General features: G+C 48.5%; 1 protein-coding gene across 4 annotated transcripts in view; it reads left to right on the top strand.

Annotated features, from left to right (window-relative positions):
- The first annotated feature begins 10,687 nt into the window (after positions 1-10,687).
- Positions 10,688-27,306, top strand: part of BID (BH3 interacting domain death agonist) — a 39,845-nt gene continuing 23,226 nt past the window's right edge. Inside the window, exon 1 of one of the 4 annotated variants that reach the window (XM_077871745.1) lies at positions 10,688-10,814. Coding sequence is in view for 1 of the 4 variants with exons in the window: in XM_077871744.1 (XP_077727870.1) it covers positions 11,826-11,830 (5 nt within the window). In the remaining 3 variants the exon portion in view is untranslated. Of the gene's footprint in view, positions 10,815-11,306; positions 11,514-11,533; positions 11,596-11,688; positions 11,831-27,306 lie in introns of those variants that run through there. The other 3 variants (XM_077871746.1, XM_077871747.1, XM_077871744.1) reach the window with 3 other exon arrangements.

The raw sequence follows: 27,306 nt of genomic DNA, 5'->3' as shown, positions 1-27,306 counted from the left end.
ACTCCCTCACGCCCATTATCACGGTACCAGCCACATAATTGGCCCCAAGAAACACTTGCCCACCATTGGGGAAAAACTTATGGGTAAAGATACCCTTTTCGTGCTATTCCTTTGTCCTCTACTCCTAGGTGACCTCCGGTGAAGTCCCCGGCTCTCTGTTAATGTCCCCAGTACTTTCTGTTCAACCTGGAAAGAGCCAGGGAGTTGTCTCCCACACAAACCAGCCATGCAGTGCAGGTTTTCCCTCTAAGAGCTTGTGGTCTTTGAAGTGTGATCTGAGAGGCCAAGCGTTTCTCCCTCCCTTCACCGGTGCCCACGATGTAACCGCGAGAGATTCATTCACCCGCACTCACTACGTCACGTGCCCGACACCCTTTTTAGAGGCTTTTCCCTGAGCAGCAAAGAACACTGCTACAGGAAATCGAATGGCTCCTCCAGGAAGCTCTGAGACCTGAGACCCAAGAATCTGCCTCCATGCCTGCCCTGCTTCAGCATCAGCTGCTTTTAGCACTGTGGCTTTCAAACATTTTATTTTTTTAAAGATTTTATTTATTTATTTATTTATTCATGAGAGACCCAGAGAGAGAGGCAGCGACACAGGCAGAGGGAGAAGCAGGCCCCATGCAGGGAGCCCGATGTGGGACTGGATCCCAGCATTCTGGGATCACGTCCTGGGCCAAAGGCAGGCGCTCATCCACTGAGCCACTCAGGTGCCCCTTAAATTGGATTGTTTATGAGTGTTTGTTTTTTGTGTTTTGGGGGGGTTTTGCTATTGAGTTGTATGAGTTCTTTATATATTTTGGATATTGACCCCTTATCAGATATAAGATTTGCAATTATTCTCTCTCTGTAGGTCACCTTTTCATTTTGTTGATGATTTCCTTTACTGTGCAGAAGATTTTCAGTGTGATGGAGTCCCACTTGCATGGTTTTGTTTGTTTTGTTTTGTTTTGCTTTTGTTGCCTTTATTTTTGGTGTCAGATACAAAAAGTCATTGCCAGGATCAACGTGAAGGAGCTTACTCTATATGTTTTCTTCCAGGAATTTTATGATATCAAGTCTTACATTCAAGTCTTTAAATCCATTTTTAGTCGACTTTTGTGCATGGGCTGATAGGGGTGTATTTTCATTCTCTTGCATGTGGAAATCCAGTTTTCCCTATACTTCATATTCCCTGCACTTTTTATTATCTTTTCCTCATTGAGTATTCTTGGCTCCTTTGTTGAAAATCAATTGATTACATGTGTGTGCATTTATTTCTGGGATCACTATTCTGTTCCACTGATGTATGTGTATTTATGCAAGTACCACATGGTTTTGATCACTATAGATTTGTCATATAGTTTGAAATCAGAAAGCATGATAACTCTAGCTTTGCTCTTCTTTCTCAGGATTGCTTTGGCTATTCGGGTCTTTTGTGGTTCCATACAAATTTTAGGATTGTTTTTTCTATTTCTACAAAAGATGCCATTTTTGATAGAGATTTTGATTGAGATTTGATAGAATTTCGATAGCAATTGCATTGAATTTGTAGATTGCTTTGGGTAGCATGGCCATTTTAACAAAACTGATTTTTCTAATCCATGACCATAGAATAACTTTCCATTTATTCGGAATGTGCTTTCTTTCAATGTTCTATAGTTTTCAGTATATAGATCTTCTACCTCCTTGGTTAAATTTATTTCTAAGTATTTTACCCAATATTTTTACATTCTCAAAATGTAAAAAATAAAACCACAAATCTATAAAATAGAATAAATAAAGGAGAATATCTTTGTGACCTGTGGAGAAAAGGCATTTTTGAGTTATGCTTCAAAAGCAAAGACTATAAAAGGACGAAATGGATGAATCTGAGAAGTGTGCTTAATGCAGGATATGTGGACAGAGTTAACAGACCAAGAACAGATTGGAAGAAGATATTTATAATGTCTAAAACCAGTAAAGGGCCTAGCATCTAGAATATCTGAGGAACTCCTGCAAACTAATAAGAAAAAGACAAGGGACACCTGGTTGAGTGTCTGGCTTCGGCATAGGGCATGATCCCAGTCTGGGGATCAAGTCCCACATGGGGCTCCCTGCAAGGAGCCTGCTTCTCTCTCTGCCTGTGTCTCTGCCTCTCTCTCTGGGTCTCTCATGAATAAATAAATAAATTCTTAAAAAAAAAAAAAAGAAAGAAAGAAAAGGAAAAGACCCACAAGGGATATGTGGGCAAAGGAGCTAAACAGGTAAATTACCAAGGAGCATGGCCAGACAATGGTGTGTGCTCCCGTGCTCTGATCACATTTGCTCTTTCTGGGCACACGCTCTGTATTTTCTGGCTTCTTCCTCTGTAGCGATGTTGACATCATGACACAGGCACTCTCACAGGGGATATGAGTGGGAAGGCTGTGTGGCCTCTGCTCTGAGCCAGTTAGGAGTGAGCTCTGCACTCTATGCCTCTGCATCTTTGCCCCTACAAGTGAAGAATTTGTGACAGCAGGGACCCTAGATGGAAAGCCGCTTGGATCCTAGCATCACCTTTTTGCACCAAAGGTGTCTCAAGAATTTTTTCTTGGCTGTGGGCTCTGGACCTCACCCCACCAAACCTCACCTATATTCCAAAACTGCATCAGTGGGATACAGGCTCCTGTCCATTTCTCCTCTCACAGGCATTCTTTGCTCTGGAGCTCCCTACCGGGATGGCTGTGACCTTCTCAGATCTGCTTCTAACGTCTGTCCAGTTCTTTCTCCCCTGTTTCCTTTTACAGGGCTCAGGCCTGCATTGTGATCTGAAGGTTTTCCCTGTCAAAGCTGGCTTCTTCCTCTCTCTCTCTCACAGACATTTTCTCCCTTGAAAAAAGTCTTGCTGCCCAGTTTTAGTGTCTGCTCACTAGAAGATACAAATTGATACTTCTATCCTGAACAAGGATGCTCAGACTCACTGCTTATCATGGAAATGGAAAATCAAAATAACAATGAGATATTATTTTGCATCTATTAGGCTGGCAAAATTAGCAACCTAGATCATGCAAGGTGTTGGTGAGGATGGAGGGATACAAGAGCAACAGACCCTGCTGGTGGGAATGCAGAGTGGGCCCCGCTGGGGAGAGTGACCTCTAGTACTTGGTCAAGTTACCCTTGCACCCACCCTCTGACCAGTAGTTCTGTTCCCAGGTAGCTCTCTAAAAAATATTTTCATCCATAGATACCTGGGTGGCTCAACTATTGAGCGTCTGCCTTGGCCTCAGGTTGTGATCCTGGAGCCCCGGGATGGAGTCCCACATTGGGCTCCCTGCATGGAGCCTGCTTCTCCTTCTGCCTGTGTCTCTGCCTCTCTCTTTGTGTCTCTCATGAATAAATAAATAAAATCTTAAAAAAATTTTCATTTACGCTCATAGGGACCATAGTTGAGGATGTTCCTTTGAGTGTTATTTGTCATGGCAGCAAGTTGGAAGCAATCTGGAGTTTTCATATATGGGGGAGCAGATGGGCAAAGTGCAGGGGCGCACAGTGGAGCACGCTGTGGCACTTAGAAGTGACACACATAGCAACACAGAGGAATCCTGAAAATATAGTACTGAGTGAAGAAAAAAATAAAATGAGATCTCTCATAATATGTACAAAACAAGAATATACTTTTTTTTATGAGACTTTATACAAACAAATGTTTATGATACATATATCACAAAGGCTGCCTCTGAGAGGCAGGTGAAGGGGAAAGGGGAAAAAGAGAGAAGAAATAAATGAGAAACAAGACAGGAGATGGACTGATGATGACTGTACTAAGAATAAGGCAGCATGATTTATCCAGGGCAGTGCACTTGAGACTTTTTTTTTTTTTTTTAATTTTTTTTATTTATTTATGGTAGTCACACACAGAGAGAGAGAGAGAGGCAGAGACACAGGCAGAGGGAGAAGCAGGCTCCATGCCGGGAGCCCGACGTGGGATTCGATCCCGGGTCTCCAGGATCACGCCCTGGGCCAAAGGCAGGCGCCAAACCGCTGCGCCACCCAGGGATCCCCACTTGAGACTTTTAAAAAAGAAACATAAAAGAAAAATATTCTTTATAAATTTAAATTTAAATTCAACTTAATTAACATATACTGTATTAGTAGTTTCAGGGGTAGAATTTAATGATTCTTCAGGTGCATATAACACCAAGTGCTCATCACATCCCCTCCTTAATGCCTGTCACCCAATTACACCACCCTCCCACCCCCTACCACTTCAGCAACCCTCAGTTTGTTTCCTAGAGTTCAGAGTCTCTTATGGTTTGTTTCCCTCTCAGTTTCCATCTTATTTTATTTTTCCTTCCCTTCCTCTATGTTTATCTATTTTGTTTCTTAAATTCCACATATGAGTGAAATCACATAGTATTTGTTTTTCAAGTTTACATAGTTAGCATGTCATTAGCTAGAGATCTGCTTTTTTTTTTTAAGATTTTATTTATTGGGATCCCTGGGTGGCGCAGCGGTTTAGCGCCTGCCTTTGGCCCAGGGCGCGATCCTGGAGACCCGGGATCGAATCCCACGTCGGGCTCCCGGTGCATGGAGCCTGCTTCTCCCTCTGCCTGTGTCTCTGCCTCTCTCTCTCTCTGTGTGTGTGACTATTATAAATAGATAAATAAAATAAAATGAATTAACTAACTAAATAAATAATAAAATGAATTAACTATACCTTAAAAAAAAAAAAAGATTTTATTTATTTATTCATGAGAGACACAGAGAGAGAGAAAGAGAGAGGCAGAGACACAGGCAGAGACACAGGTAGAGGGAGAAGCAGGCTCTATGCAGGGAGCCCGACGTGAGACTCAATCCCAGGACCCCAGGACCCCAGGATCTGAGCCAACGGCAAGCCGCTCAACCACTGAGCTACCCAGGCATCCCATGTCTTCCTCTCTGATTCCACAGGAGTTGGGAGCAGATGTTATTTTGCTATTTGGTTCATCTTCCCCAAACCAGTTTTCAACCCCAAGTTATCTTAACACAAGAACACCTTGAGGATCTGGATGTGATAGCCAGTAACCTCAATTTTCCAGACTCAGCTTTAAAAATGAAACAGTGTAAATGGGGCTCTGAACAGAGCTGTCAGCAAGCCACTCCCTACCAGGGTTGTGACCACACACAGGCTTGTGTGGGTATCTGAAGCTGGAGGGGCCCAGGGCTGGGCTCAGTTTTCTGGTGAGCCTGGATCTGGATGTATGATCTGGCCCAGGGCTAGAGCCTAGAAAGGTCAGGTCATAACAGGAATTAAGGGAGGCCCAATGCCACTCTGCCAGTTGATTGTCACCTAGTCTGTCAGAAATAGACAGTGAGGAGGGTCTTAAGGAACCCAGGCCTGAGAAGGGTAAGCTTTGCCCTTGACCTTGGAGCAAGATAATAACATAGTTTTGGATACAGGTGAGGTCTGGAGCCCAGAGCCAAGAAAGAATTCTTGAGATGTCTTTGGTGCAAAAAAGGTGGTTTTATTAAAGTCCAGGGACAGGACCTGTGGACAGGAAGAGCTGCTGCCCTGGGGTGATGAGTGGCTGATTATATACCTGGGAGTCAGGAGTAAGGAAAAAGGGAGATTTTCAAAAGAATTTCATATGCTAAAGAGGACCTACCAGGTATGAGAGGCTTTTTTTTTTTTTTTTTTTATTCATGAGAGACACAGAAGGAGAGAGAGGCAGAGACACAGGCAGAGGGAGAAGCAGGCTCCATGCAGGAAGCCCGATGTGGGACTCGATCCGGGTCTCCAGGACCACACCCCGGGCTGAAGGCGGCGTTAAACCAATGAGCCACCAGGGCTCCTGATGTGAGAGGCTTTGCCATTGTCAAATTAAGGTTGTTAATACATATAGTGAGGTATCAAGACAGTTGGGAGCTTCCTGGAGGAACTTTACACTCTGCCTTCCCCAAGTATCTGTCAATGGGCTGCATATTATAAGGACATTTAATTGTATCTCCATTTCCTTCTGGAAGTTAGGTCTTGGATAAGAATTCTTTTCCCTTGTAAATCACCAAGACATTTGTAAACCAAGGGAGCCTCCTGTCTTGTAGGGCTGTGATCTATAGAAGTTAACCATTTGTTTTTCCTTCCCTTAGCTCTAGGGCAGCCAGGAGTGCCTGAGGAAGGTCCCACAGACCCCACCTGGGAGTGGTTGTGGGGTGTCAGCTGGCCTCCCGCTCCCTCATCAGTCAGACAGGTGTGATCCCTTCCCAGGACCAGAAGAGGAAGGTCACCTGGTAAGGAAACCAGGCAGTAAAAGAGAAAGAAACCCAGCCCCTTCTGCCTGGGTACAGGTAACTCATAGCTGAAGGTGGGTGTACGAGTTTGCTTAGGGCTACCGTGGCTAGGTACCGCGGGCCTGGGGGCTTGGACAAGGGAAACCGACTGTCTCATGATTCTGGAGGCCAGACATCTAAGAGCAAGGTAATGGCTGGGTTGGTTCTTTGGAGGCCTCCCTCGGCTTGTAGACGGCTGCCTGCCATGTCCCTGGGTCTCCATGTGGTCCTTCCTCTGTGGTGTCTGCATCCTAATTTCTTCCCTTAAGGATCTCAGTCATACTGATGGGGGAGCAGAAGGCCAGCTGAGGATGAGGCACAAACTGACACCCTGCAACCTTCCCTGCCCCCCATCCTGGGTGTGATGTGTGTGACACCCCAGGAGGCTCTCAACATCTAGATGGGAATGCCTTGCTAGAGGGAAAAACTACCTTAACTCTACAATGGCCAGGCCTCCAGTATTCTGTGAATCTCTTTTGATATCCGAAAATCCTTTTGAAACCTGCCTTTTCCTTACTCCACCTCCCCACCCCCACCTCTACCCCCCCAAGTATATAATCAGTCGCCCCTTACCACCCTGGGGCAGCAGCTCTTCCTGCCCACCGTCTGTTGTACCCCCCCCCCCCTCCAGCTTTAAGAAAACCACCATTTTGCACCAGTCATCTCAAGGATTCTGTCGTGGTCGTGGGCTCCGGACCTCACCCCCCCAACCCTCACCTAGATTCCAAAACTGCATCAGTATTGGATTAGGGCCTACACCAGTGGCCTCGGTGAGCCCTACCTACCTTTTTATTTTTTTTATTTTTATTTCTTAAAGATTTTATTTATTTATTCAGGAGACTTATTCAGACACACAGGCAGAGGAAGAAGCAGGCTCCATGCAGGAAGCCTGATGTGGGACTCGAACCTGGATCCCAGGGTCACGCCCTGGGCCAAAGGCAGCCGCTCAACGCTAGGCCCCCCGGGGGTCCCCACATCTACCTTTGTAAATAGAGTATATCTCCAAAACACTCACATTCTGAGGGACTGGGAGGTTAGAGCTTCAACCTATGAAATCAAGGAGGACACAGTTCAGCCAATAACAGTGGCTTTCAGAAAGAATCCTATTCAAACAGCCTTGCTTCAGGATGTCTTTGAAAACACCACCCTCTTTCGGGGGCAATAAAGGGAACTTAGAAGGGGGGCTGTTTTTTCACAGGAGGTGCTGGCAGCGGAAGCAGCAGTGAGAAGCCTCAGGGAAAATGAATCTGAGATCAATGCCCTTTTAGCCCAAACCTCACTGGGTGTTGTGTTGGGGGCTTTTTGTTTTGTTTTGTTTTAGATTTTATTTATTTATTTATTTATTTATTTATTTATTTATTTATTTATTTAAATTTATTTATGATAGTCCTACAGAGAGAGAGAGAGAGAGGCAAAGACACAGACAGAGGGAGAAGCAGGCTCCATGCACCGGGAGCCTGACGTGGGATCCGATCCCGGGTCTCCAGGATCGCGCCCTGGGCCAGAGGCAGGCGCCAAACCGCTGCGCCACCCAGGGATCCCTTTATTTATTTATTTATTTATTTATTTATTTATTTATTTGAGAGAGAGAGCAAGAGAGAGGGAGAGCGCATGCGCAGGAGGAGGGAGAGGGGGCCAGGAGGGGGTGGGAGAAGCAGGCTCCCCGCAGGGCAGGAGGCCGGACTCAGAGGGGGCTCCATCCCTTGGGGCTCTATCCCAGAGGCAAGGAATTTGGGGACTGCATGGCCTAGATCCCACCCTGCAGGACAAAGGCAGTGGCCCCCACAGTGTTCAGGGTGAGATCTGGGCTCCTCACCCAGCTGCTCCTGGCCGCCCCCTTTGGCCCCGCACCTGCCATACTCCAGCTACATCGGGCTCCCCCTGCGCAGGCTGGTGCACCTGCAGCAGAGGCTTCCCCAGGCCACAGTGCTCTTTCTCCTCCTGTCACATCTTCTCTCTTTTTTTGACCTTCAGGCATCAAATTACCCAGTTCATGAGCCCCCATCTCTCTCTTGCCCTCCTAATGCCCTGTCTTTTGCACAGCACCTAACACCACCTGATGTTTTTCTCGTCAACAGTTATTCCATCCGTGGAGCACCCGTGACTACCAACAAGCGTTTTCAGGACCAAGGCAAGAGCATGAATAAAACAAGTCCGTGGCCTCCTTGTGGAGATTATTTCCTAGCAAGGGGAGACACTCCAACACAAAGGAATAATTACATACCATGTCAGGTTGTGATAGGCGCTGTGGAGGAAATGCAGCCAGGCCCCAGGAAAGCATGGGGCTGAGGCAGAATAATAAGGGGGTGGCGGTCAGATTCAAGGTAAAAGAAGGTGCAGCTCATATAGAACTTTGTAGGCTATTGAAAAGGCCTTGGGAAACCACAGAGGATTTTAAAGAGTGGAGTGACACCATCTGACCTTTTATAAAAGAAGGAATAATATTGCAATAGCCTGTTGGGAGGCTATTGCAAGGACAGAGGGAAATGGTGGCAGGATCAGAGCACTGGGGGTGCAGGGGTGAGCCGAAGGGGTTGGTGGAGCTGCTGGCATGCTCGCACACTGCTGGTGGAAGTGCAAGATGGGACAGCCACTTTGAAAAACTGGCTGTTAGTAATAAAGCTGAACACTCCTCACCCTGTGACCCAGCAGTGCCACTCCTAGGTATTATCCTCAGTAGAAGTGAAAACACGTAGACACAAAGAGATTTGTAAGAGGGCAGCCCGGGTGGCTCAGCGGTTTAGCGCCGCCTTCAGCCCAGGGCGCGATCCTGGAGACCCGGGATCGAGTCCCACGTCGGGCTCCCTGCATGGAGCCTGCTTCTCCCTCTGCCCGTGTGTCTGCCTCCCTTTCTCTCTCTCTGTGTCTCTCATGAATAAATAAATAAAATCTTAAAAAAAAAAAAAAGTTTTGTAAGAGAATGTTCGTAGCAGCGTGATCGTCGCCGTGATCACCATGTTTGGGGATGCACGGAAGGGGGAGCGGACGCGCGCCTTCTGGAGACAGGAACACGCGAGTGCTGCCCAGGGCCGAAGAACATTTCACAGCACAGGGGGCCACGCTTGTGAAGATGACCAGGGGCATGGAAAGAATGAAATCCTGTTTAGAGTCCTGTTTAGGGAGGGAGAGAAGTCTGTCATCCATTATTCAAAGATTAGCAATCAGAAGCTGTGAGGGTAACAGGAGAGCTGAGTGGTGTTAGATAGAAGGATCACTAGTTATTTGCAATCAGTTAGAAATGAAACAACTCCTGATGAGGTTTGAGCCTGGGAACTGCTTCTTGGGGAGCATGATGTAGGCCTGGCTGGTCCACATATAGCACAAGAAACACATTTAATTAATAGTCCTAGAAATGTGCTCATGGTGCTAACGTATGGGTGCCAGAAGCGACAGAGCTTAGGTGGGCCAGCCTCCGCTGCCCACAGGAAGAGCACTGTCCTGGGTGCCGCACAGCTTATGCCCGCCCTGACTCCAGCAGTTACTCCAGCATCTTCCTTGGCAGGGAGGCAATGTCCAGCTAGGACTACCCAGGTGTCATCTGTTCCTGATCTCGGGTATCCTATGCCCCCTTCATAGAGGTCATCATTGGAAGAAATATATTTGCTAGAATGAACCTGTTCTTGCTCAAAATTTGTATTGTCCCCTTGACACCTCCTTCAGAGCCAAGTTAAACTGCATACAAGAAAACAGAAATTTCATTTATTATTATTTTTAGAAATTTCATTTAAAATTAGGTGCAAGATAAGGTTGGCCACTCTGGAAGTGGAAATTGGTGTGCTGCATCCATTCTTTATAGAATTGTGAAATTAGGGCCGCCTGGGTGGCTCAGCAGTTTAGCGCCTTCCTTCAGCCCAGGGCATGGTCCTGGAGACCCCAGATCGAGTCCCACATGCGGCTCCTTGCATGGAGCCTGCTTCTCCCTCTGCTTGAGTCTCTGCCTCTCTGTGTTTCTCATGAATAAATAAATGAATAGATAAAATCTTTAAAAAATAAAATCGCTTCTATTCACTGGTCAAGTGCAGCCACTTCCACGGTCCTGTGTGTGTTCATGACGTGCAGGAAGCGGACTTCGTGCTCGCGTCCCGCCCGCTGGAGTCAGGGCGCTGTCGGCGGCCGAGCGGTCGCGGGGCATCAGGCGCAGGGCGGCTGCAAGGCCCCGGGGAGCTCCGCGCGCCCCGCCGGACCACCCTCCGCGACGGCTCCCTCCGCGGCCTGAGGGCGGGAGTCCACGTACCAGCGGCGGAGGCGCCGGGCGGAGTCCGCGCCCGCAGCCCGCAGCCCGCTCCCGGGGCCGGTCCCGGCAGCCCAGCCCGCGTCGGGGTTCCCAGGCAGGCGGGGGCGGGGCCGGCCTGGCGGGGGCGGGGCCGGCCTGGCGGGGGCGGGGCCAGCCCGGCGGGGGCGGGGCCAGCCTGGCGGGGGCGGGGCCGGCCCGGCGGGCGGGAAATAGAGGAAGTGGGCGAGCGGCGGCTGCGTACTCGGCTCGCCCCGGGACTGCCCGCCCGGCCCCGCGCCCGGCTCGCCGCCCTCGCCCCGCCGCGGGTCTCGCCTGCCGCCGCGGCTGCCGGGTGGTGAGTAGCCGTCTGCGCTGGGCCGCAGGTTCCGGAGCCCCCGCCTGCCGCGCGCGGCCTCGCCCCGCCCGGACCCTCCCCCCGACACGGTCGCGGGCCGCGGGCGCCGGGGATTGGGCGGAGGCGCGGCGCCAGGTCCCGCCCGCCCGGAGCGCCCGAGCCCCGCGGCCTCTCGCCCGCCCGCCGCCCGCCGCCCGCCGCCCGCCGGGGCCGCCCCTCGGGTCCTCGCGGCACAGACGCCGCCGGAGGGGCTCCCCCGCGCGGGGGGGCACTCGGGGTCCCCGGCAGGCAGGCTTCCCTCCCGCGTCCGCCGCGGCCGTCCCCCGGGGGCTGGAGAAGCGCGGGTCGCGGCGAGTCTTCGGACTGGCGGGGCCGTGTGGGCCGGGGGCGGGGCGGGGCGGGGGGCGGGGGCCTCGGGCCTCGGGTTTCGGGCCTCGGGCCGCCCCGCCTGCGGTCCGTGCACTGTCGCCGCGACTCCAGCGGCTGCCGGCCGACCTCTGACGGGAGAGAGCGGGGGAAGGGACGGGGACGAGTCCGGGTCACAACCTCACCTGGGCAGCGCCGGATCCGGAAGCTCCGCCCGACGCAGACCTTGGCCTCCGGCTCGGGGCACCCTCCCCGCTTACCCCCGCCCGGTGGGTCCAGGAGCCCGTTACACGCATGCGCTGGCCGGGGGCGAAGTCAGTGTTGAGTGACTTGGTGAGCTGACCCCACCGCTGCCCGCTGCCCGCTGCCCGCTGCCCGCGGGACCCTGGGAGAGCCCTGGAGCCCCAGCCAGCAGGTGGCCGGGCTGCTGGAGGGCAGGATGAGCCTGAGCGCAGCGGAGGCTTCTGGGATCGCACTGGTCTGGACAGGGTCGAGGGGCAGGGCGGGAGCCTGGGCCCCCACCTTTCCAGGCAGCTCCCTGATCCCACTGCCAAGCCTGCAGGCCTTCGCTGTCTGCAGTACCTCCCTTGGTGACGTTCCAGCTGGTCTCTCTGTGGAAGACAGCGGGGGAGCTGCCTGCCCGGGATGCGGTTTGTCCACGTTCCATCTCCACCCATCCGAGGCGCATGGCAGGCGGAGGGGGCGAAGGCTCTCCTGGGCGGGCCTTGCTCTGTACCATCTTGAGACCTTGAACCGGGGCCCTGAGAGTCCCCTGGGAGTCATCCGTGACTGTTCCTGGAAGATAATCTGATTTTGTAGCTAGAAGGAGAGTGGAGAGGGAGGGACTTCTGGCTTTAAAAGTTTAGGTGGGCAGAGCTCTGGTAAAGCATTGTTGGGGAGAGGACCACTGCCAGCCTCTCATCGCTGCTGTGCATGTGTGTGATCTGTCTGTCCCTCCTGCCCGGGGAAGGAGGAGGTCCCGGGGCAGGCCTTGTGCAGCACCTCAGAGGCACGGTGCAGAGGCAGCCTTCTCATAGGCCAGAGTACTGAGGTGCCCAGTGGCCATGCTATGCTGGACACAGGGCAGTGTGGTTCCAGAGGGGAAGGGTGCTGTCTTGTGGGAGTGGAGCCTCACAATTGCCATTCATCGGGACATGGGCCTTGGTAGGTAGTGTGTGCTGCAAAGAGCTTCAGGATCATGGGGTGGGTTGCTGCTAGTTTGTCTGAAGAGGTTAGGCTATCTTAAGTGGACTCCGAAAGATGAATAGAATCTTGCCAATTGGTTAAGATGGGAAAGTGCACACAGGACAGTGCAGGAATGCTGGGGTCAGGGGTGCCTAGATGGGAAAGAGGTATCTCTAGGTGGGAAAGGGGCACTGCATGCCCTGCTCTGAGGCCTTGCCTGGGGAAGTCCACAGCCTTAGCCAACCTGGGCAGACTCGTTGGAGGAACTGCAGGTTTCACCATTGACAACTGGGACTGGCCTGCCAGGAGCGCCGAGGCCATACAGAGGAGCAGGACATTGGATGATGGAGTCTTCCAGGGGCAGGAGTCTTGGCTTGTAGCAGGGCAATGAGTCACATCAAGGTGTTCTCTTTTTCCGTAGTGCAAGGGACCGTGTGTTCCTTAGTGGTATGCTAGCTCTGGATTCGCAGCTCCTGAGAAGACTCTAGAGTGTGGCCATTGGAAGTACTTTCTGTGGTTGTACTTCCGGTGACCATGACCATTTGTCAGTCTGGGGCTAAGGAGGGCAGGGCCAGCCTGGATGCCCCCTGAGGCCAGCAACCCACTCTACTGGGCCTCCTTGTGCGTAGGATCCCATGAGCAGCATCTTGGCTGCCACACCCGGCTGGCCACACCCTGGGCCATACATATCCTTGCCCAGAGCCACTGACTGGTCTGAAAAAGACAGCTAATTGAGAATGGTGGTAGCCTGCAGAGCTCACTGTGGGCCAGATGCCCACATAAGAACTTTATGTGCAGTAATTAGCTCATTTGGACATCACAGAAATCAGAAGCAGGGTTATCATCCCTGTTCTTCAGATGGGGAAACTGGGGTTTGGAGTGATTAACTTGCCCAGGGTCACAACTGAGGGAGTCAGACCCCCAAGTCCCAGCTCTAAGTGTTATATTGCACTAGCTGGATTTCCAGGCTACTCACTAGCCCATTTCCTGAATTCAGCCCATCTACCTCTGCACCTCGACACCCGTCAGACGTGAAGGGGTGAGGAGCAGAGAGGATGACTGTGGTCTTTCTGTGGACTCTCCTTCCCTTGTAGGCAGCTGGTGATGTGTGTGGGACTGGCTGAAGCTTCAGGGAGCAGTGCCCTGGACCCTCTGGGTGGGATTTTGGCTGGCAGGTTCCCCAGCCTCCCATCCCTGGGGCTCAATCCTTTCTGTGCCTTCCCCTCCTCTTCCCTTCCTGTCTGCAGAGGTCAAAATGGGGAAGTTTCAAATGAAAGGCAAACTCAGTCTGGATGAACCATAAAGCAATCATCGATTCTTGGTTGGCTTTGTGTACAGGGCCCTGGAAGCCATGAACTTAGAAAACGAGGAAGTTTTTTTTTTTTTTAAGATTTATTTATTTATTTATTTATTCATTCATTCATTCATTCATTCATTCCTTCATTCCTTCATTCATTCATTCCTGAGAGACAGAGACAGAGAGAGAGAGAGGCAGAGACACAGGCAGAGGGAGAAGCAGGCTCCATTCAGGGAGCTCGACGTGGGACTCGATCCCGGGTCTCCAGGATCAAGCCCTGGGCCGAAGGCAAGTGCCGAACCGCTGAGCCACCCAGAGATCCCAGGAAGTGTTTTTTTTAAACTGCCCTCTCCTCTAGTAATCCTGTCCGGCTTGCTATTGGGTGTTGCAGGGGATGCCAGGAGGTGGGTTTTTATGACCCCCTCTGAGTTGTGGGCCAGGTTTGAAAGGGGACTGGTTGCTTTTAGGCACAACAGCTGGCTGGACCTGGACTGGCCCGTGTGGCCTGGCCGAGTCTGGCCTAGCGGAAGGGTGTGGGCTGAACAGCAGTGGGGCTGCGCCCTCTGAGGAGAGGCCTTCTGGGTCCAGGGTGTCAGGAGCACCGTGGAGATCTGGGCTTCTGCCTGGGCTGAATGGGGTCCCCAAGCCCGCCCTTAGTCAGTTCCTGCCATGCTGACTCGTGGGGCAGGTCAGCATTCCTCTGCTGACATGCTTGACAAAGCGCCTTTTGTCACAGTGAGGAGAGTGAGTGCGGTGGCCTGGGTGGAGGGCACGCCAGTCTTGAGAGCTCCAGATAGCCTAGTGGGGGGGTCTGAGCTTTTATCTGAGGCCAGCAGTGATGTTGCTGTTTTTCTGTTCGTGGGCATCTGTGCATCTGTAGTTGGTTTAATTTGACGAACTGTCTCACTTTAATTCTCAGCCAAAGTGTGCAGTTGTGCAGATGTGAAACATCAGTGGTGAGGTGTTCCTCATGTATATGCTCACATCTAGCCATGTGTTCGGGCGGTCCGGGCCTGGGCTGTGTCCCGGGGGCTCCCGCCTGGATCTCCATGCCCTTGTGTGCACCCCCTGCCCCCCATCCCTGCCAAACCACAGCAAAGGGTAAGAATCCCACGAGGCAGGGAGTGTCCCTTTTTGCACGTAGGAGCAGTGAGGTCCCATGGCAGGCTGAGCACCAGCTGTGCCCCTATATCTGTCCCCCTTCAGAGAGTCCCTCTGTGCCCTGGGAGTGCTGCTGGGCCCCAGGGACTTAGGGAGTTGGGGGCTTTTCTGGGGTCTCCATTTGTCTTTCCAGGGAGAGCCAGCTGGAGTCTAGGGGACTAGTGTTCAGTTAGGGCTTGGAGTACAGGAGCGGAGGAGGAGGTTGTCGCTGTCGCTGGGGGTGAGGTGGGGCAGGGTCCGGTGTGGGGGTGACACCAGATCCCCTCGGGTGGGAGTAAGTGCCGAATTGCTCTGCGGGCCCTGTGAGCCTCAAGCAGGCCTGAGGCCTGCATGTGGGAGGAGGCCAGCCGCCGAGCCCAGCGCCCACAGCCCCTCGGCATTAGTGTGGCTGTCCGCTGGGAGGCGCTTGCACCAGCCGGCAGCTCCTTGGAGATCGACAGGAGGAGGCCACCTTTGGGGATTCCTGAGCTTTAATTTTTTTTTTTTAAGATTTTATTATTTATCAGAGAGAGAGAGAGAGAGCAGGAGTAGGGGGAACAGGAGAGGCAGAGGGAGGAGCAGGCTCCCACTGAGCAGGGAGCCCCACATGGGACTTGATCTCAGGACCCCCGGATCGTGACGTGAGCTAAAGGCAGCCACGTAATGGGCTGAGCCACCCGGGCGCCCATAGGTGCTAACTTCTGGTGAGGAAGGGCACTGTGTTTGGGACTGGCCTCCCACCTTCCAGGCCCAGCCACCTCTGTATGTGTGGTAGCAGGGGTTGGTGGGGAGGGGACAGAGGACCAAGGCTGGGCCCAGCAGCCCCTGGGGACCCTAGCATCAAGGCAGGCCCTGCTATGGATGGGGAGGTAAAGGGCCCTTGACTGGAACCTCTTCAGAACTTTCCAGCAGATATTTCCTCACCCTGTCTTGGAGGGTGTAGGGTTGGCAGGCTGGCAGGCCCCTGGACTGGGCAACAGCACAGCATTGAGGGGAATGCCTCTCTAGCCCACCATGCTTCCTTTGCCCCCACCCCGAGTTCCCACCATGAGACCAGATGGCCCCCAGGTGTCCATCTGGTCTTAAAAGCTCCATTTCTCCCTGGAGTACCTCCTAGGATCCTTAGCAGTGTCCTACCTCCCAGACTCTTTCCTGGCTGCCTGGGGGGCTAAGTACAGGGCCCTTGTTGGTCACAACATCTCATTGGGATGGTGCTTATCAGTGTATAAAGTGATTGCACTGACTGCATTGACTGCATTTTCACACCCTGCACCCTTCCAAATGCAAGTTATTGCCCCTTTGCCCAGAGGAGGAAACAACCTGCTAGAACTCGGGAGGCTTGTGGCTTACCCACGGGAGCCGCTGATGTGCATACCTGTGGCCATCCTGTCCTCTTGCTCCATTCAGTTACCCCGCCAGCCAGCTCTGGCTCGGCCCCAGGGTGGCATGATCTGGGGTCTGACGGGGCCTTGGTAACAACTCTTTTCTTCTCCATGACTAAGCTCTAAGAGAAAGGCAGTTAGGGGTGTTGAGGGGAGAGGCTGTAGGACAGAGGCCAGCCTGGACATTTTGGAGCAGCCTCTGGGATGCCTATCTTGCTCCACCCATCGTGCACAGATCTTTCTGAGGCCCAGGGCCTAGGTGGGGGAGGGCAAGCAGGAGGCTCAAGGATGGAGGCCTCTGGTGTCCAGGATGGTGGGCTGTGGCAGACCTGAGTAGAACAGTGGACCTGTGTGATGGAATGGCCTAAGTTACCTGGCAGAGAGCCTCCTGCCTTTTTATAACGTCCTTCCTCAGGTTGCCTTTTGTTTTTTTAAAACCACTTTATTGAGATATTTCACATAACCTAAAGTTTACCCGTTTATTTTTTTAAATTTTTTTCAAAGATTTTACTTATTATTCATGAGAGACACAGAGAGAGGCAGATGTACTCGATCCCAGGACCACGCCCCGAGCCAAAGGCAGATGCTCAACTGCTGAGCCATCCAGGAGTCCCAAATTCACCACTTTATTTATTATTTTTTAAAGGTTTTATTTATTCATGAGAGACAGAGAGAGAGACAGAGACACAGGTAGAGGGAGAAGCAGGCTCCCTGCGGGGAGCCTGATGTGGGACTCAGTATCAGGACCCAGGATCACACCCCGAACCAAAGGCAGATGCTCAACCACTGAGCCACCCAGGCGTCCCATATTTCTACTTTTTAAAAAAATAATTCTGGGTGATGCTGCTATGAACATTCACGATACAAGTTCTTCTGTGGGCATATGTTTTCATTTCTCTTAGATATGTGCCTAGGAGCAGAATTGCTAGGTCATTTGGTAACCGTGTGGAATTGTTTGAGGAACTGCCAAACTTTCCCAGAGAAGCTGCATCATTTTACATTCCCACCAGTGATGTGTGAGGGGTCCAGTGTCTCCACATCCTTGCTAATTCTTGCTATTATCCATCTTTTTTAGTCTAGCCATCCCTGTGGCTTTATTGTGGTTTTGATTAGTATTTTTGTAATGGCTAATAATGTTGAGCGTTTTTTCATGTGCTTATTGGCCGTTTGTGTGTCTTCTCTGGATCCCATTCAAATCTTTTGCCCAATTTTTAATTGGGTTTTTTTTCTTTCTTTCTTTCTTTCTTTCTTTCTTTCTTTCTTTCTTTCTTTCTTTCTTTCTTTCTTTCTTTTTTAAGATTTTACTTATTTGAAAGAGAGAACGGGGTGGGTGTGCCTGGGTGGCTCAGTTGGTTAAGTATTTGCCTTTGGCTCAAGTCATGATCCTGGGGTGCTGGGATTGAGCCCCGTGTCAGGTTCCCTGTTCAGTAGGGAGACTGCTTTTCTCCCTCTGCCCCACCCCCGCCCCCGCTCATGCATGCAGTCTTTCTCTCGCTTTCTATCTCAAATAAATAAATAATCTTTAAAAAAAGAGAGAGCACACATGAGTTGGAGGAGGGGAGCAGAGGGAGAAGGAGAAGCAGACTAATCCAAGTGCTGGCATTGTCCAGAAAAATTTAACAAGTTTATTTATAATTGCTATAAAGTTGAACTGCTGAGATGTGTTCACTGAAACATTTTGACTTGCATTAATTCTTTGTGTCCCCAAATTTAAAAATTCATATACAAATGAAAACGGAAAAACTGCCAGTACCCTATTGTTCCACTTGCAGTCATAAACTTAGGTACCTATTGACCGCAGGAAAAGAGAATTTTTTTTTTTAATAATGAAATGTTTCCCATCATAGTGGATGGTTACAGACATTCTCCACATATGTGGCGAGCTAGCTGCATGTCTTCTGCCGAATTGTGACACATTTAGCATGGATAGCACACAGGTTGGCATCTTCGAAGAGGCCCACCAGGTAGCCCTCGGCTGCTTCCTGCAGAGAACCAGTAGCTGCACTCTGGAAGTGCAGATGTTTTGAAGTCCTGAATAATTTCTCACACCAGATGCTGGAAAGGAGTTTTATGGGTCAGAAGTTCAGGGGACTTCTGATAATATCTGACCTCTCGGGGTGCCACGGTACCAGGCCTTAACAGGAGGCTTCTTCACCCCTCTAGTCGAGGGTGTACTCTTGTGAGCAGCTTTTGTAGCCAGCTGCTCCCTGGTGCTCTCCTACCGGTGGGTTTGTGGGCAGTCTGCTCTGTAAGAGAGGCCTGCTCACCTACCCCTGCCTTTTCCTTCAGCTGGAGTTCTGGGAGCTAGAGGCGGTGCTGGTGTTGACAAGCATCTGTGGTGCAGCAGGGAACGAACACCTCCTTTTTTTCTTTTTTTTACGATTTTATTTAATTTTTAAGATTTTTTATTTATTTATTTATTTATTTATTATTTTTTTAAAATTTTTTTTATTTTATTTTTTATTTATTTATGATAGGCACACAGTGAGAGAGAGAGAGGCAGAGACACAGGCAGAGGGAGAAGCAGGCTCCATGCACCGGGAGCCCGACGTGGGATTCGATCCCGGGTCTCCAGGATCGCGCCCTGGGTCAAAGGCAGGCACTAAACCGCTGCGCCACCCAGGGATCCCCGATTTTATTTATTTATTCATGAGAGACACACACAGAGAGAGAGAGAGAGGCAGGGACACAGGCAGAGGGAGAAGCAGGTTCCATGCAGGGCGCCTGACGTGGGATTCGATCCCGGGTCTCCAGTATCAGGCCCTGGGCTGAAGGTGGCACTAAGCCACTGAGCCACCCAGGCTGCACCGATTTTATTTTTAAGTAGTCTCTATACCTAACATGGGGCTTGAATTTTTATAACACTGAGATCAAGAGTTGCATGCTCTACCAACTGAGCCAGCCAGGTGCCCTGAGAGTTAATTTTCAAGAAGTCCAGTTTATTTGATTTTTTTTCTTGTATCACTTTTTTTTGGCGTCATTTCTAAGAAATTGCCTCACCCAAATCATGAAGTTTTATTCCTGTGTTCTAAGAATTTTATAGTTTTAGTTCTTGCATTAATTCTATGATCTGTTTTGAGTTAATTTTTGTATATGACATGAGGTAGGGGCTTGTGGATATCCCAGCCGGCCTGAACCATTTGTTGAAAAGACAAGTTTTTACCTTCCCGCTTTGTCAAGGAGCTGTCAACCATAAACATTAGCCTGTATTTATGGACTGTCATTATTCTATTGATCTTATATTTCCATATGAATCATGGGAACCATCTGTAACTTTTTGCAAAGAAAGCCAGCTGGGAGTTGGAGAGGAATTGCGTTCAGTCTGTAGGTCAGTTTTGGGGAGTATCACCATCTTAACCATAATTCTCCCAGTTTGTAAGCATCACGTGGCTTCTCATTTATTTTTTTTAAGATTTTATTTATTTATTCATTAGAGACAGAGAGAGGCAGAGACACAAGCAGGCTCCTCACAGGGAGCCCAATGTAGGATTCCGGGATCATGCCCTGAGCCAAGGGCAGACGCTCAACCAACCTCCTGAGCCACCCAGGCGTCCCATGGCTTCTCATTTAGTTAGATATTTACTTTCAACAGTATTTCTAGCTTTCAGTGTACAAATTTTTTTTTTTCAGTGTACAAATCTTATGCTACTTTTGTTACCTGTATTCCTAAGTGCTCTCTTTTTCTTGATGCTGTTATAAAGGTGATTATTTTAATTTCGTTTTTGGGTTGTTTATTGCTAGTGTAGAGAAGTACAAATAGATCTTACAATACTTATGTCCTGCAACCTTGCTGAATTCACTTGCTAGTTCCAGTAGTTTTTTTATTGGATTCCTTGGGCTTTTCTATATGTGAGATCATGTCAACTCAGTATGTTTTCAAGCTTCTCAGTTGATTCCAGTGTGGCCAGGGTTGAAGAGCCATGGGTTAGATCAGTGGTTCCCATGCCTTTGATAGGGAAGGGGGAGGGAACAGAGTCAGAGCACTTGAATTTCTAAGGACTTTTCCTCTGTGTTGTGGAGAAGAAGCTTAAGTAACCTACAACCTGGGATAATATTAAATTGAGTTAATGGGTAATCGTTATTTACCTAGATAATTTTAAAATAAGGCAGAATCTTGAAACATTGATTATTGGGTATAATCTTAAGGTTTTTTTTTTTTTTCTTTGAATGCTTTATCTTTGGCTAGTAATGGATGTGAGGAAGTATAAAAGGTGTGTGTGTGAGCAGGGTGGCAAGAGAAGTGGTGTTACGCTGGGTTCAGGAGCTGCACAAGTCTGCTAAAGCGCTCATGTGTGACAGACAGCTCTCAACTGCTAGTTCTCTGGGGAGCACAAGTCAATTACTTTGGTTAAAAGTGATACTTAATATGGATGCCAGAGAAAAACTTTGTGTATATGCTTTTCTTTTTCAAGCAAAAGTGTTATTTTTTTTTCCCTCAAAATAGTATTTCTGAAACTTCTTGGTCTCTGGACTCTTTTACACATAAAAATTATTAAGGACCCCCAAAAGTTTTTGATTAAGTGAGTTTTATCTATTATATTTTCTGTGTTTGAAATAAAAACTGAGAAACCTATTTATTTATTTCTAAAGATTTTATTTGAGAGAGAGAGAGAGAGAAAGAGAGCCTGGGCAGGGGGCAGAGGGAGAGGGAGAGGGAGACGCAGACTCCCTGTGAGCAGGGAGCCTGATGCGAGGCTGTCCCCAGGACCCTGGGGTCATGACCTGAGCTGAAGGCAGATGCTCAACCAGCTGAGCCACCCAGGCACCCCAGAACTGAAAACTTTTAAAGTATTTGTTGATTCATTTGAAAAGGTCAATGCTCATTGCTTGTTAACATGAATTTTTATAAATACTATATTTTATAAAAACACCACTTTTTGTGACAACAGCACTGTTTCATGTTTCTGCAAATCTGTTAAATGACTGAGTCTGAAAAGAAACTATGATATATGTCATAGCTTTGGCAAAGTTTGCTTATTTTGATGGTCTTGCTTTCTTGGTTTACTCACTGATGCCTTTCTGTCAAAATGAAACATTATACTTTCGGTGTAATTCAACTGGATGGCAGAGATTCTGTAAAACAATAATTTTTGATACTTTATTAAATTATTGCTTAAAGGGAGAAAAAACCCACAAAGAACAAAGGCTCATCATTTATGAAAGAACTAAGGTTTTGTTAGTTTTATTAATAGAGAGCCAGCTCTGTTTCTCAGGTGCCCCATGATCCTATCTTAAATGCCCGGTGGCCTCTGAAAACACTTTTGATGTTGCCTTCCAAAAGTTGGACCCTAAATACAGAGATTTTTTTCAGAATATCTGTTACGCCTAAAACAGCCATTGAAATTTCTCAGAGTGCCCCTGGAAAATCACAAAGGTCATTCACCTTATAAAAAGAGAAATGCTATAAAATTAATTAGATTTGTTTAAAGTGCCACTCTTGTGAGGACTGCGTGAAAAGAATAGCTGTCAGATCAGAAGAGGTGCTCACTTGGGCTTTCCTTGGTTACGTTTGTGCAGATAAAATGTTAATGAATGAAAATATATTTCATAAAATGTTTGCTTTCTGGGAATGCCTTTCTGTCCATAATGTTTTTATTCTTAGGGGAAAGTGATGAAATCTGTTATGAAATAGTTACATATTATACCCCAAAACAGAATTTGTCCTCCATTCTTTTTTTTTTTTTTTAAAGATTTTATTTATTTATTGCATGAGGGACACAGAGAGAGAGAGAGAGAGAGAGAGAGGCAGGGACACAGGCAGAGGGAGAAGCAGGTTCCATACAGGGAACCTGCTGTGGGACTCGATCCCAGGACTCTAGGATCACGCCCCAGGCCGAAGGCAGGCGCTAAACCGCTGAGCCACCCAGGGATCCCCTCTCCTCCATTCTTATATTATCAGTTGGAGAAATTAATTAATCACAACCAGTAAGTGTCTGCCACCTGTAGATGATTGTGGGGGGGGGGGGAGGTTGTGTATATGTCTGTTGTGTATGTGTGTGTATCTCCAACAAAGGACAGAATCAGAGCCTTGTGAAAAAGGATGACGCCAGGTACCTTAAACTAGCAATACGTTAACACAGGTTTTTTTTATTTTTTTAAGATCTTTATTTATTTATGATAGTCACAGAGAGAGAGAGATTGAGAGACAGACATAGGCAGAGGGAGAAGCAGGCTCCATGCACCGGGAGCCCGACGTGGGATTCGATCCTGGGATCCGGGATCGGGCCCTGGGCCAAAGGCAGGCGCTAAACCGCTGCACCACCCAGGGATCCCAACACACAGGCTTTTGAGCTAATGTGGCTTCAACAACTTTCCTACTACACCAGTGGGCGGAGTCAGGATTTTCAGGACATTTCTTCCTCTAGGTGAACTGCTGGCCTCAACCACTGCAGAACAGGGTGTCTGTCGGATTATGACACACCAGTGCGGGGAAACTGTGCTGTGGTGACTTGCTAGGAATATTGTGAATGTTTTCATAACCATTTTTTTTCTTTTTGAAGATTTTTTTTTCTAAGATTTTATTTATTTATTCATGATAGTCACACAGAGAGGGACAGAGAGGCAGAGACAGAGGCAGAGGGAGAAGCAGGCTCCATGCACCGGGAGCCCAACGTGGGATTCGATCCCGGGTCTCCAAGATCACGCCCCGGGCCAAAGGCAGGCGCCAAACCGCTGTGCCACCCAGGGATCCTTAAAGATTTTCTTTATTTGAGAGAGAGAGAGAGAGAGAGAGAGAGAGAGAGAGAGAGCACCAGCGCGTGAGCAGGGGGAGGGGCAGAGGGAGAAGAAAGCCCCTCCTGTGAGCAAGAAGCCCAACAAGGGGCCCCATCCCAGGACCCGGGACCATGACCCAAGCCGAAGGCAGTCGCTTACCAACTGAACCACCCAGGCAGGCGCCTCTCATTTCCATTTTCTAGGTACAGGCAGAAGGTCTCCTTCTTAAACTGTCTATAGTCTGTAACAGTTTAGTAGATTCTGCTTTGGGAAACTGAAATGAAAAATTTTATTTTATTTATTTATTTTTAAGATTTTATTTATTTATTCATGAGAGACATAGAGAGAGAGGTAGAGACACAGGCAGAGGGAGAAGCAGGCTCCATGCAGGGAACCCGATATGGGACTCGATCCTAGGACCCCAGGATCACGCCCTGGCCCAAAGGCAGGCGCTAAACCACTGAGCCACCCAGGGATCCCAAATTTTATTTTTATTTTTATTTTTATTTTTTTTAAGATTTTTAAAATTTATTTACTCATGAGGGACAGAGAGAGAGAGAGACACACACACACACACACACAGGCAGAGGGAGAAGCAGGCTCCACGCAGGGAGCCCGACATGGGACCCGATCCCGGGTCTCCGGGATCATGCCCTGGGCTGAAGGCGCCACTAAACTGCTGAGCCACCAGGGCTGTCCCTGAAATGAAAAATTTTAAAATGATACCTAGTTCTCTGCTGCCCTCCTGCTCCACCTCCCCCACCTGCCCCTACACCCTACTCTGGAATTCCTGTGAAGTCTCCCAAAATTGTGTGCTGCTATTCACATAGGTTCACTAAGAAGAATCTGTTCATTTATTTTATTTTTTTTTTAAGATTTCATTTATTCATTTGACAGAGACCGAGCACACAAGTAGGGGGAGGGGCAGAGGGAGAGGGAGAAGCACACTCCCCACTGAGCAGGGAGCCTGATGTGAGACTCGATCCCAGGACCCTGGGATCACAACCTGAGCCGAAGGCAGACGCTCAACCACTGAGCCACCCAGGCACCCCAGAATCTGTCCGTTTAAAAAAATCTGTGGCAGGGTTCCTGGCGGGCTCAATCAGTACGGCATGCGACTCTTGGTCTCAGGGTTGTGAGTTCGAGCCCCACACTCGAACTCACACTCTACACCCAGGTGTAGAGATGATTTAAAAGTAAAATCTTTAGAAAAATTATAGTAAAACAGATACAATATAAAATTGATCATTTGAACCATTTTAAGTGTACAGTTCAGTGGCATTAATAAGAACTAATAATTCTCTAAAACAGGAATAATTCCTCATCTAAGTGGAACTGTGCAGTGTAGTGTACAACCATCACCGGCACCCATGTCCAGAATTTTTTCATCTTTCCAGCTGAAATTCCGTACCCCTTGAACAGTGGCTCCCCATTTCCTCCCCCCGCCCCCCAGCCCTTGGCAACCACCAATCTACTTTCTGTCTGAGAAGCTGACTACTCTAGGCACCGTATATACGTGAAATTATATAACATCTCCCCGTTTGTAGCTGGCTTATTTTGCTTATTTCACGTAATGTCCTCAAGGTTCATACATGTTGTATCATGTGTCAGAATATTCTTTCCTTTGGAAAAAAAAAAATGTTCTTTCTTTTTGAAGCTGAATACTGTACCATCATATGGATAAAACCATGCTTTGTTTATCCATCCACCCATCTATGGACACTTGCTTAGCTTTTGTGAATCCTGCTGCTGTTCGTATCGGTGTACATATATCTGTTTGAATCCCTGCTTTCACTTCTTTTGTGTATATGCCCAGAAGCAGAGTAATACAGTATTGTATGAATTAAATCATATGGTAATTTTGTGTATGATTTGTTGAGAAACTGTTACCAAACTCAGGCTTGTCTGAGTTTGTGCACCTGATACACAGTAATCCAATGTCTGAGGTTTGGAAGCAAAGGAAGGGCAATTATTATTATCAGAAGGGCACTCCGGAAAATCAGGGGATCATTCCCAAGGCTGCGTGGCACTATTGAGCCTCGGGATAGCATATATATTTGAGTGGAGGTTAAGGGGTTTCTTGAAACCTTAAGGGCATGGGTCTCAAAACAATCTGGAGGTAAGCAATATTCTGAACAGTGAGGCGCTATTTGGGACCTGGTACATCAAGACAGAGGTTATCATCTGGTCCCCATTAGGTTTCTACAATCCATGAGTAAACAGGGTGTAGGGATAAAAAGGTAAAGTTAATAACTGATGATGCATGAAACATAACTAGGGAACATAACAAAGTGGAGGTGAGTTAATAAAGCAATTAATACAACTATAGTTCTGCTTATGCTTTCAAAACAGGTCCAGGAACCAAGCGTTTGGCCTCAAAACTGCCATACTGTACTTTTTTTAAAACCAGGATATAATTGGACAAACTGATAAGCTTAACCAGGGCCTTACTTGGAATGTCATATTTCTGCATGATGCTCATGGAATCCGCTATGACAAACCACTTTTCACTCTATGGAGCCAGTGCCTTCAAAGCCCTTCCAGGAACCCTGCCTGGCCCCTGGCTTCTAGGGCCCTAGCTTACAGGGTGTTAGGAAGGTCACTTCCTGGCAGGCCAGGGAATTTAAGATACTTGGTGGGCCTGAATAAGAGAGGCAAGAGACTGAGTCTACACATGGACATAGCCAGACCGTATGTAATAGAACCCACCACCTGCAGCAGCCTGCCCAGGAAACTAACCCCTCCATACGTGGTAGCTAGTTCAGGAAGGCAGCCTGCTGGAAATCACACGTCTGTCTCTGGTGACAATCCAGAAAGCTAAAAATAACTTCTCTAACAATTGGCCCCTAATGGCCCTCATTAATAACTGGTTTCCTACTGTTTGTCCTTGCTTCCAACTTAGGACCATCCAGAAAAGGCCAAATATGCACCCCTAACCAATCACTTTAGGGCACTTTAGGGCACACCTGAAGCCCCCTCCTTTTCTTCCCTGTAAGTCTTTGCACTCCTCTGCCTGCCTTTGAGAGTCTGCCAAATGCAAGTGACTGGATAAACAAACAGCCTTTGTTCCCAGTCGGTTGGGCTTCCTTTCTTTCCATAGGGGAATTCAGTCACATTGAAAGGAACTGCCTGTGAAACCTGCTGCAGTTGCTGAGGCTTGGTTTCCTGCCCTCAGGATCACAAATCAGGTGTTTAAAAGTCCCACCTGAGGGCATCCCCAGTGGCCCAGCGGTTTAGCGCCTTCAGCCCAGAGTGTGATCCTGGGGGCCGGGATTGAGTCCCGAGTCGGGCTCCCTGCATGGAGCCTGCTTCTCCCTCTGCCCGTGTCTCTGCCTCTCTCTCTCTCTCTCTCTCTGTGTCTCTCATGAATAAATAAAATCTTAAAAAAAAAAAAAAGTCCCTCCCGAGATTACTCACAAAAGTCTCGGTTAAAAGTTGATTTTGTGGCCTTAGCAATTCAATATTTTGTGCTTTATATTTGTGTAAAAGAAACTTATGGAGGTTTAACTGGTCAGTGAACACTCTTGCTTCACTGATGTAAATTAAATTATCAGGCATGCGGAATGAGACCAGCCCTTACTTATGTCAAAAAACAATCTTTGAGATTATTATTATAGGCAGGAGGACTGTCAGGAAAAATCATGACTTTGAAATGGGAAATAAAACCAACCTGAAGGTCTGACTAGTGCCCCCTTTTAGGTTTTCTTTGTTTTCTATTGTCTTTGAGTTATCGTATGTCTTTGTAAGTTGCAGAAAACTGATATAATGCAAATGGTTGTTCATAGAAATGCAAATGAACTGTCCAGTGGAATACCTTGTGATATTTAGTTTTGGGTCCATTTGTAAATTAATTTCAGCTTTCCCACTGCCTGTGGCTGGATCGTTGATTCCTTTGAGTGGTTTTAACATTTTACTCTTTCCTCCATTAAATGAGTTAAATAAACTTTCTAGAGTTATTTTATTTTAAAGATTTTATTTATTTATTCATAGAGACAGAGAGAGAAGCAGAGACACAGGCAGAGGGAGAGGCAGGCTCCACGCAGAGAGCCCGACGTAGGACTCCATCCAGGGTCTCCTGGATCACGCCCTGGGCTGCAGGCGGCGCTAAACCACTGCGCCACTGGGGCTGCCCAAATAAACTCTTTAATATGTGTTCGTTTAAGAAGGAAAAGAATAAGGAAATCAGCCTTCTTCAAACTCAGCATTTTTCTGAGGAGGACACCAAGGCCCAGAAAAGTGAACTCCCTTCCCTGCCCCTATCTTTTTCAGATAGCACTTTCTCTTCTGAATCCCCAGTCTGGGTCAGAAAAAAAACTATGTCTATTTTCGTAGATATACAGCTGACCTTTGAACAACATGGGTTTGAACTGTGCTGGTCCACTTATTTTTTTTTTTTTTTTAAGAATTT

This window comes from Canis aureus, chromosome 25 (genome assembly GCF_053574225.1).
Source record: "Canis aureus isolate CA01 chromosome 25, VMU_Caureus_v.1.0, whole genome shotgun sequence".
NCBI lineage: Eukaryota > Metazoa > Chordata > Mammalia > Carnivora > Canidae > Canis > Canis aureus.
This window is presented reverse-complemented; position numbering and strand designations above follow the sequence as displayed.